The following is a 9144-nucleotide window of genomic DNA, read 5'->3' as shown; positions in this document are numbered from 1 at the left end:
TTTATTACCGTTATATATGAGAATTTGTCCGTTATTTTGTATTTTTTTTTTGTTTTTTTCCATCATAGTTAACAGTTTTTTTACTTCTTATAACGGTTTTTGCACCTTTTATAACAGTTTTTTTGCACTTTATATAATTGTAGTATATTTTTAAATTTTGCAATTTTTATAAACGACAAAATGATAAAATCAACAATAACAATATTATATATCATCCAAAATATTCATACATTATCATCCAAATATAATGAAAACTTCACATATATTCTATTTAGCTAGATGTTTAATTAAAAAATATTACAAATGCGTGCAACTTGTTAGACATTTGAAACGACGTTCTCTGCTTCAGCCTTCTCGTTTGTAGTAGTCCTCATAGCTCATCGACTCCCATCTACTTGATCCGCCAAGATGATAAACTCAATCACAATAATGAACTGGAGAATTAAAAAAATCCGGCAACATGTGAGTTACATAAGTAATCTTCAAGATCTCAATGTTCTATCTATATTGTTAAAATGAGAAGAAGATTACCCTGCACCAACACGAGCGAGTTCACCTGCAAAACATAGCCAACCCGAGCTTCTTAAATAAAAGAAATATGAAAGAGATATTTCAACTCTGCTCTCTCTCACAACGTTACATATATACCGTATAGTTGAATATAGTCCGAGGGAATGAAGAAGGGAATAACTGAAACATCAATTACTTAGCAAAAACATAAATTAAGAAAAGCATGTAGCATATTAATATATTAAGAAAAGCATGTAGCATACTGAGTCATGAATGACGTACGGCCAAAAGAATCAAAATTTTCAGACAAAGTTCCATGGAGATGCCTCACAAATAAACTGTTCAACACACAAATTATATGCATCTAAAGATGAGATCAACCTTCATTTGTTTGGAGAAAACGTTCGAATGGAAGCAAATGTGCCATGCTGATACATACATCCGACCATGATACAAGAATGATCTCTCAAGTGCACAAGAATAGCTGTGTTCCACAACCTGACAAAGAGCATTACTGATATCAGCCACTAAATTTACCTAAAGTTGTCCAAAAATATTCAAGCTTTTAAACACTCAACACAAAGAGAGAAGGCATCAATAAGAATATGTTAAATCTAATCATGTCTGTCATATGCAGGGAACAATATCTCATCAGGAAGAAGATTAAAAATTGTTTACAGTGGCCCAGGTTTTTGATGAACAACTGTAGGTCCTTGTTTATCCAAAGGCCTTCTTCGAGGATTAGTACCAGCATAGCCATTCAAAACCCTAAAAAGAAGTAGATTAAACTATTTCAGGCACCTTATTTAAGGAAATCATTCACAAATAATTTTGTACATGATCAAGATTAGCATTGCCAAAACTGTAAAATTTGAAGTTAAAACCATTCAAACTCCTCCTCCCTTAGTGCTATGGTAGTAAACTGCTTGGCAATTGTATTTTTAACACAAGCACACAAAGGAAAATAAGACAGTAATAGATTGAATAGGACATGGTCCCTCTATTTGAACCTTGATGCTGGTGCCATTTTAAAGCCTGACCAATCAAAGCCATCAATCGTGAAGGTGGAACTACTGAAACTTCAGCCGCAACAGCTGAAAATACAGTTGAACGATGCGAGTAAGAGCATACATCACATAAAGAGAAACTAAGACATATAGAAAATTCAAACTCATCAAGGCATAGCTGTCTAATGCTGTTCAATCAATGTAGCGATATTACATTGTTTCGGCTTCCATTGCCAAATAAAAGTGTCCTTGGAAGTATTAGGTATTCAGTTGCAGAGACCGTAGGAGAACTAAGCCCGACTAGTTTGAAGTTTGACTTTAATGTATGTTCAAAGGCAGCACATCTTTCTAATTACAAGTTTAATGCCAAGAGCTCAATGTAGATAATTAGACATCAAACACACTTAAATCTCCCAACCAATTACTCAGCAACTAGTTTGAGTATACCTGATCAGTAACTCTGTAAGATGATCTTTTAGGTTATAGCATAAGAAAGGAGCAAATAAAAAACAAACAAACTTCATCGTGGGTGGCACAGCATATAAAACGAATATGATGAAACAAAACTAAACTAAAAAAAAATCAGAATAAAACCTTGGGCTATTTGAGCACGTCTTTTCTCCTTTGTAGAGTCTTGATACACCTGTGAGTATGTAACAGGTATTACTTTAAAAAATTATGTGAAAATGAAAAAGAAAACCTATGAGAAAAGGCAAACATCACTTTTCACTAGAAATTAGAAAGCAGGTAATTCAAAAAAGTAGCTAAATATCTAATAAAAGACTAAAAACTAATTTAAATAATTGGAAACACAAATTGAAATGATCCACTTGCAAGAAGACACCTATCCTGAAGAAGTTATCCTCAGAGTTGTAAAAGTAACTATATACACAATTCTTGGGTGGAAATATGTCCATATGTATACTTCAAATTCTCATAGGTATGCATGCTTAGGTGAACACGAAGGCCAAATTCAAAGGTAAGAAAGCCTTGATAACAAGGAGCTATCGCATATACCTCATTTGGGTCAAAGTAAGTCCGAACCAGTAGATGCTCAAGCCGTAAGTATCTCTCTGGTTGCTCCTGTTTCATGACACCCATCACCTGGGTTTGCCTTAAAGATGTAATCTGCAGCACCATAAACCAAAGCAAAAATTAAAGTAGCAATTTCTAGTCTTGTCACTAAAAATTCAGAGAACTAAAAGGAGTTAACTTTAAAGCCTACTAGACTATTAGTCTAAGACTCTGATCCAAAACTTAATTTTGAAAATTTATCTTTCTTTGATCTTATAACTAACAGAAGATAGTTAAGGGCCGCGTAGATGAGGATATAAATAAATATAGAAATAGCATGAAAGACAAACAACACTGTTCGACCCATACAGATATTTAGTTTGTCCACTTGCTTATTAACTCAGATGTTAGATTTCTACACAATTTCAAATGTATACCTCTGTATGCAAATATTCAACCACCTACTATAATGAATGTAAGAGCTTTACACATAATTCACCTGACTTCTCCAATTATGCAAACAGCAGAGACAAACTCTTGCATTTCAGTATTGTTTCCCGCTAGCAGCTAGCAAAAACACAGTAAAAACATGTTCCACAACAGCTAAATCTTTTAGCGACTTGTATAATTTGGAGCATAGTTTTCATGTGAATTTTAGTACAGGAATCATGCAATTAGAAAGAAGTCATTTCTAGCTAAAGTGCAAATGACTGTTACTCATAAAGGAAGATATCTTTAAACTTTCCAAAAACACAGCCATGCATATCATAACAGGCACAAATAAGCTTTGATAAGCAATTAGTAAAAAAAGTTACTGTATTACCATTCCAGTAGAGCTTGGAATTGCAATGGAGAATTTCTGCTAAAGACACAAGAAACCTGCAATCACTTGCATTTCCGCTAAAGTGCCATTATATTGTTTCCTACATTATTATAACGTAATGGAAATAGTACCTCAGAAGCATTGGTTTTGTGAAATTGATGTGATTCAGTATTAAGTGACTGCTTATACAAGAATGTATGAGAAGAAAAGTACAAGATTCAGGTTAGTGGGGAATCACTTCCACGCCAAAGAAATAATAAGCTTCAGATAAATTAGGGAAAAAGGGAAAAAAATCAACAAATAGTAAACATTAATGCATTGCAAAAGCACCACAAATTATCCAGTAACTAACCAAAAAAACCAAACTTCCAAATCTCACAACTCAATATCTTTAAGCAAAGAAATCAAATAAGACAATTCCTATCAGCTGGAAGTTGCTATCAACAGTCAATTTAGGGCAAGACAACAATCAAACAGGATAAATTGGTTATATGGAAAGTATCGATACCTGGCAACCGAGGAAACCCTTGTAATTGAGAAGGTAGTGGGAGAAGGAAATACAGGCGGGGTCACAAAAGCGGGCGGCACGAAAGTCGGCGACGAAGGCGGAGCGAAGTGAGGAGTCGGTGGGAATATTAAGATGAGCTAGTTGCAGAAATCTGGAGATGTAGAAAAAAATACAGAAAATATAATAAAAAAATTCAGAAAATCTGGCAGCGACGGTGTCTAGCGGAGAATTAGGCGGCGGCGGCGGAGACATAGAAACTATATATATATAGGGTGTGGTTCTAGAGAGAACTACATTATTTGTGAGAACGGGAGAACCATCAAATCTAATGCATCCACGGTAAAAATTAATGCATTCGCTGTTAAAATTAATGCACTAAATTTTTTTTAAAAAAATGCTCCCTTCAGGATTCGAACCCAGGATCTGCATTCATCCAACAAGATGATGCATCCACCGTAGATCTTGATGATCGAATGGCTAAAAATGGTTCTCCGGTCTTCTTTTATTTATGGTTCTTTCTTGAACCTCTCCCTATATATATATATATATATATATATATATATATATATATATATATATATATAATTACACCTATATAGTGGACGTGTGGCAAGCTATGGCAAAATCTATTCTTTTATGTTTACAAACTAAACACTTGTCTATTTAATATATGCATTGATATATCCAAATACATGTGTATGATTTGTTAGGTATTTTATTATGTATAATACATGTTTATTTATTTTAACATTTTTTTGTTGAAGTTTAACATGTGTATTAATTATGTATCTTTCATTTTAGATAAATATACATATATATATATATATATAGAAACAATGTAGTCAAATGGCCATAATGAAGATTGAAAATCAATTTTTGGCCCCTAATCTTAAAACATTAAAATATGGCCATTAATTAGGTGATATGCCTAATTTGTCCTTTTTACTAGGCCACTGGGGTGATTGCTCGGCCGCTCGGATGATTGCGCGGCTGCTGGAAGCTTATGGGTGAGTTGCGCGCTCGCGGGGAAAAGCCAGCGCCCGTTGCGCGTATGGCACTTATAGCACTATTTAGTGCCATAAGTGCCATACGCATCATTTTATTACTTGGTTTTATTTTGGATTTCCATTGGCACTTATGGCACTATTAGTGCCATAAGTGCCAAAAGGACCATTTTAAACACTTCTCCGTAGAGTTTAGATGTTCCATTTAGGGTTTAGATGTTCCATTTAGGTTTTAGATCATCCATTTAGGATTTAGATCATCCATTTAGGGTTTAGATGTTCGATTTAGAGTTTAGATTATCCATTTAGGGTTTAGATTATCCATTTATGATTTCTCGATTCTATTATTGTTGTTTCTGTTGCACGTATGGCACTTATGGTATTAGTGCCATAAGTGCCAAAAGGACCATTTTACTTGGTTTTATTTTGGATTTCCGTTGGCACTTATGGCATTAGTGTCATAAGTGCCAACGGAAATCCAAAATAATAGTATCGTAAGTGCCAACGGAAATCCAAAATAAAACCAAAGTAAAATCTTGGCACTTATGGCACTAATAGTGCCTAACCCGACCTGGCACGCGAGCCGCGTGCCTGATCCTACCCGGTCCGCCTCATTAAGTGTAAAAACGCCCAAATCAATAAAAATGACCAAATTTTATATTTTTTCAATGTGTGACCATAAATTGTGTTTTATGCTTCATTTTGACTACTTCAAAATTTTACTCCATATATATATATATATATATATATATATATATATATATATATATATATAGGGTGCGGTTATAGTGAGAACCACAATTATCGTGAGAACATAAGAACCAATAAAATTACTGCATCTGCTATACAAATTAATGCATCCGCTATTAAATTTAATGCATCCGAAAAAAATAATTTTTTTGCTCCCTTCAGGATTCGAACCCAGCACCTGCATCCATCCACCAAGATGATGCATCCACCGTAGATCTTGATGATCGAATGGCTTAAAATGGTTCTCCGTTCTTATTTTATTAATGGTTCTTATTTGAACCTCTCCCTATATATATATATATATATATATATATATATATATATATATATATATATATATAATAGTCATAAATATATGTACATATATATTATTTAATGTTTTCCTATTACAAGATGATGCATACGTAGTCCTTATTTATTTATTTAAGTAATAATAACTATATAGATATATAAGTCTTCCTCGTTATTTATGTTAGTGAGTTGTGATTTTATTCTACCAAATACATATTGTAATTGTTGTATATGTTTTAGTATTTAAAATTATTTTTTAGAAATAATAGAAAAAGATTTTATTTACATTTATAGATCCATCTTCATGTGCATTCATTGTTTAAGCATATTTTAATTATGATTTCATAATTCATTTTAGGAACGGCGCGCGAGACTTAATTATTTAATTGCAAGATTTATTCAAGAAAGGTTAAGGTGGGGTTATAACGTTGCATTTAACATTAATCCTTATTATACGTTTTACTCAAATTATATGTGTGAGATACAGGCAAAGACAAAAAGTTATAGCCTACAGGCTATAAGATACAGAAAGTTATAGCCTTCGAGCTAAGAGACAGAAAGTTATAGCCTCTGGGCTATATGAGACAGAAAGCTATAGCCTACGGGCTATATGAGACAGAAAGTAATAGCCTTCGGGCTAAGAGACAAAAAGTTATAGCCTTCGGGCAATATGAAAGAGTAGACAATTTTTATACAAGGGAAATTAAAACTTAAGACACGCGACATGATGCACAACAAAACAGACGAAAAGAAACAATTTCAACATTTTATTCATGCTTCATCGCAAAAAAAAAAAAAAAAAAAAAAAAAAAAAAAAAGAAAAAGAAAATCGAAACACCTTTGAATGCTCTGTATAAACAGCCATTCATGCTTCAAGTTTAATGAATACTTACCTTATTTCGCGCATTGGTTTAGCATCCTCCGTTGTTGAACTACTACTTCTATGAAGAATTTCGCCTCAGATTCCCTTCTTTTCCTTCGATTTTTTTCTGCAGATTGTGAGTTTTCAAATGGTAGGGAAACTCTTCGTATTCTTAGGTTGTTAGGGAAACCCGCGTAAATGGTTGGAGGTGGGCCCCATTCTCGAAATTAAACAAAAAATTAAAAGGAAACGGACGTTAAACGACCATTAAAGGTTTGAGTTTAATTGTTTCATTTTTTGACTTTGGGGGGTATTTGATCCAAAGTCGAGTATGGAGGGATATACGATCTACGGACCTCTACTTCAGGGGTGCATTTTCACCTTAACCCTTAAATAAATAAAAAAATAATTATAAACAAATAACTAACATTCCTTCGTGTGGTCATTTTCAGCCAACTCACAAAGCATTTAAAGTTACAAATGAAATATAATATTCCCACAACAATATTTACCACATATATTAAGCACCAATTAAAAGAAATAAATCAAATAATCACAAACTCATATACATATACTCCCTCTTATAGTTGAAGAGTTGAGGTCCGAAGGAGATTGTTCGTTCGATGTTTAGCTCTTCCCGCCGCGCCCTCTCTTCTTTATTGATAAAGATGGGCTTCCGCAAATTTGCATTTTCCTAATCTCCTCTATCTCGCATGATGGGGCGAAGGGAAGAGAGTCTCGAACCTGGCCAGTGAAATGTGAACAGTCAACAAATGAAATAGAAAGGCAATGTCTTAGTCGAAGAGTCTTTCTCAACGATTCCAGTGGTGATATCCAAAGCGTGACGGACTAGGTCAAATTGGGGGGTTTGTTGTGGAGATAGGTTTTCGGTTCGTGAACTGAATGTCTCACCCTATAATAAATAATTGTTCTCTTTCTATTAATTCAATAACAGAAACATTGAAAGGCTGAAAGCGCATAAAAATCTACTTTTATATATTTAAAAAATTAATCTATCTTCTACAAAAATAAACTAATTTTTATTATTATATTAAAAGATTTTTTTTTTTATCTTTTTCTGAAATATTGGACTAGGCTATGAGCTCAACTATGTAAACAATAGCTTAAATATTTTTAATATATATATATATATATATATATATAGGATAAAATTTGGGGCTTACACTGGGTTGGAGCTAGCGGAACCCCAATGAAGACCCGCCCCTGATTAGGCGAGCACGACAAGAAAGGCTGAGCGAGGGCGGAAGTGCGATGGAATCACGCACTGTTACTATCTCCGGCGTACAACGCTAGAATGAAAGCTCCAAGACAGCGAGGTGGGGCGTGGGCACACTCGACCAAAGGGGGCGGTGGTGGCTGCAACTAATGATGGCAATGGGTCGGATCTGGATCGGATCCTGCTTGGTCTAGATCCAGTTTCGGATTTTCTTATTTAGGTCCGGATCCGGTCCAGATCAATTGGATCCAAAAATAATAAGATCCAGGTTCAGATCCTTAAGATCCACGGGGTCTCGGGTCCCAGATCCATATATTTCTTTTCTCTTTCAAAATATTTATAAATTTTAAATTAACTAAAAATAAAATCATGTTGTCTAGAGTTTCAACAATTATTCAAAAATAATAATTAAACCATAATCTATAAAAAAAAATATTACTATAAAAATTCATAATAAGTAAGAATATAATAATTAAGTACTAAATAATATTCACTCTGTCCAACTCCAATAGGCTCACTTCTTTTGGACACGGAGATTAAGAAAATTTACTTTTTAGTAGGAAAGTGGTAGTATAGTGGTGTGGTCCACACCAATTAAGTACAACTTTTTTACCCAAAAACGAAAATGAGCCTATTTGAGTGGGACATCCCAAAAAGGAAAATGAGCATATTGAAGTGGGACGGAGGGAGTATATTAGTAGTAGAATAATGAGGTATACATTTATTTTAATTGTATATGTACAAAAGGGATGAAAATTAATTATCATATCAGGCCGTGTTTGACAGAATGGGGTAGATTAGAAGCTATTGATTAAATAGAGATATGTAATCTAAATTTTGTGAGATTAATTAATTAAATTCATGTTTGATGACATTTAATTAATGTATGTATAACATGTTTTAGGTGTTTGACAGGCTCTATTAAAATACATATCTAATTCCCTCATGTTTGATAGAATAATTTTGGAGATACATTATCTGATGAAATTACGTTATTACCATCAACTTAGATATGACATTATTGAAAATACCCTTCAAGCATTTGGGAGAAAATCTATAGATATTACCTCCATTTTCTACGCTTAAGGCGCCAATATTTAGCTCAGCCCCTCCAAATTCCTCTGAACATCCTCATATT

General features: G+C 33.7%; 1 protein-coding gene across 3 annotated transcripts; it reads right to left on the bottom strand.

Moving 5' to 3' along the window:
- Positions 1-305: 305 nt before the first annotated feature.
- On the bottom strand, positions 306-3924 carry LOC131011422 (suppressor of mec-8 and unc-52 protein homolog 1-like). 3 transcript variants are annotated; one of them, XR_009096915.1, is made up of 7 exons: positions 3355-3924; positions 2535-2645; positions 2112-2160; positions 1521-1604; positions 892-1008; positions 532-556; positions 306-434 (listed from the first exon to the last, which is right to left on the bottom strand). XR_009096915.1 is itself a non-coding variant. In XM_057939230.1 (6 exons), the coding sequence occupies exons 1-5, from the start codon at positions 3355-3357 to the stop codon at positions 977-979; spliced, it is 279 nt and encodes a 92-aa protein (XP_057795213.1). In that variant the 5' UTR covers positions 3358-3871; the 3' UTR covers positions 316-556; positions 892-976. The 3 variants fall into 3 exon arrangements, 2 of the variants coding, with proteins under 2 accessions (XP_057795213.1, XP_057795214.1); XM_057939230.1 differs by having other exon boundaries at positions 316-556; positions 3355-3871; XM_057939231.1 differs by lacking the exons at positions 306-434; positions 532-556; positions 892-1008 and adding an exon at positions 1219-1278 and having other exon boundaries at positions 3355-3857.
- Positions 3925-9144: the final 5220 nt, after the last annotated feature.

The sequence above is a fragment of the Salvia miltiorrhiza genome, chromosome 2, assembly GCF_028751815.1.
Source record: "Salvia miltiorrhiza cultivar Shanhuang (shh) chromosome 2, IMPLAD_Smil_shh, whole genome shotgun sequence".
NCBI classification, from domain to species: Eukaryota; Viridiplantae; Streptophyta; class Magnoliopsida; order Lamiales; family Lamiaceae; genus Salvia; species Salvia miltiorrhiza.
The sequence above is the reverse complement of the archived record's forward strand: the minus strand, read 5'-3'. Positions and strand labels throughout refer to the sequence as shown.

Excerpts from the sequence above, each read along its gene's own strand:
- LOC131011422 (XM_057939230.1), bottom strand. Across the intron at positions 1,605-2,111 it reads ACGTGCTCAAATAGCCCAAG|CTGTTGCGGCTGAAGTTTCA; the intron begins GTTTTATTCTGA and ends CTGTATTTTCAG. Across the intron at positions 1,009-1,520 it reads AAAATGGCACCAGCATCAAG|GTTGTGGAACACAGCTATTC; the intron begins GTTCAAATAGAG and ends GCTCTTTGTCAG.